Genomic DNA, 1,845 nt, shown 5'->3' on the forward strand with positions numbered 1-1,845 from the left:
TGAATGGCTTGCCAACTACAGAACCAGTTTCTCCTCCCTTGGTTTTCACACCTCTACTGCTAGAACAGGGCCTCATCCTCCCTGATTGAACTAACCTCGTTATCTCTAGCTTGCTTCTTGCTTGCATATATATACCTGCCCCTGGAAATTTCCACTACTTGCATCCGAAGAAGTGGGTATTCACCCACGAAAGCTCATGCTGCAAAACGTCTGTTAGTCTATAAGGTGCCACAGGATTCTTTATTAACTCACGGAGCACCATAAAATATGGAATTAGATTGAGTAGGGTCATTCTTCATACTTATTTTTTCTGAATAATAAAAATGTAATTTTTCAGTGTGTGAAGAGCAATCAATCTGCTTCTCCCATGGGAACAGTCTCCACTACTGCATGCAGTCTCTCATATTAATGTTCTCTCCATTCAGGCATTTCTACTGTAACCATCACCCAAGACACTGGGAACACACAGAAAGTCAGGGAAACATACAGTACATGCAGAAGACACCCTTATGCCTCAGAGTTGAACACCTTCTCCCTTACGCCATGTCAGATTTTAACAGAACTGATTTCACCAACTCCTCCACCTTCATCCTACTTGGCATACCTGGCCTGGAGGCAGCCTATATCTGGATCTCCATTCCCTTCTGTGCCATGTACACCATAGCCATGTTGGGGAACTTCACCATCGTGTTCATTGTGAAGAGGGAGCCGAGCCTCCATGAGCCCATGTTCTATTTCCTCAGCATGCTGGCTGTCACGGACCTGGTCATGTCCACATCCACCATACCCAAAATGCTGAGCATCTTTTGGTTCAATTCCAGGGAGATCAGTTTCAGTGCCTGCCTCACCCAGATGTACTTTGTTCATTCCTTCTCAGCGATGGAGTCTGGGATCCTTGTGGCCATGGCTTTTGATCGCTATGTGGCCATCTGCCATCCCCTGAGACATTCTATGATCCTGAAAAACTCTGTTGTGGCCAAGATAGGCCTGGCCGTGGTGCTGCACAGTGGCATACTCACATTACCCTATCCCTTACTGGCGAGGCAGTGGCCATATTGCAGAACCAACATCATCCCCCACTCCTACTGTAGGCATATGCCTGTGGTGAAGCTGGCTTGTGCTGACATCAGCATCAGTAGTTACTATGGACTGTTTGATCTTTTCTCTGAGATTGGAATGGACGTGGTTTTTATCACCGTGTCCTATACTCTGATCCTCCGGGCCATCTTCCGCCTCCCCACAAAGGATGCCCGGCTCAAAACTTTTGGGACCTGCATCTCTCATCTTTGTGCCATCTCAGCTTTGTACATCCCAGATTTCTTCTCCTCTCTAACGCAGCGGTTTGGCCACAATGTGCCCCGGCACCTCCTCATTCTCATTGTCAATGTTTACCTGCTGGTGCCCCCTGTGCTCCACCCCATCATTTATGGGGCGAGGACCAAACAGATCCGGGGCAGGCTGCTCCAGCTCTTTACTCATAAAGAGACTTAAATGTTTCCTCCTTGTGCTCTGGCTCTCAGATTGAGCTCTGTGCAGAGCTGGCTGGTGCATGGTGATGAGACCACTTCCCTGAATCTCTTACTGGATGGACAGCTGCGACCCAGTCATCTCTAAAACCAATGTGTTCTCACATCTTATGGCAAGTCACTTAAGGACACTGGTTAGTGTTAATATTTTAATATTTATCCTTACTTTGTTACTAACTCTGTGGAGAGAGAGGCACCATCAGGATTCCTGGGATCTATCTCAGCTCTGAGAGCGGCGTGGGGTATAGTGGGTTACAGTAGGAGGTAGATACATCTGGAGTCTAAAGAAGACGATCAGAATGGCCATGCTGGGTAAAAG

General features: G+C 47.4%; 1 protein-coding gene across 1 annotated transcript; it reads left to right on the top strand.

Moving 5' to 3' along the window:
- The first annotated feature begins 543 nt into the window (after positions 1 to 543).
- LOC120392621 (olfactory receptor 52E4-like) lies at positions 544 to 1,491 on the top strand. Its single transcript, XM_039517382.1, has one exon. It carries the CDS (start codon positions 544 to 546, stop codon positions 1,489 to 1,491), a length of 948 nt encoding a protein of 315 aa, XP_039373316.1.
- The last annotated feature ends 354 nt before the right edge of the window (positions 1,492 to 1,845 follow it).

The sequence above is a fragment of the Mauremys reevesii genome, unplaced genomic scaffold (assembly GCF_016161935.1).
Source record: "Mauremys reevesii isolate NIE-2019 unplaced genomic scaffold, ASM1616193v1 Contig105, whole genome shotgun sequence".
NCBI classification, from domain to species: Eukaryota; Metazoa; Chordata; order Testudines; family Geoemydidae; genus Mauremys; species Mauremys reevesii.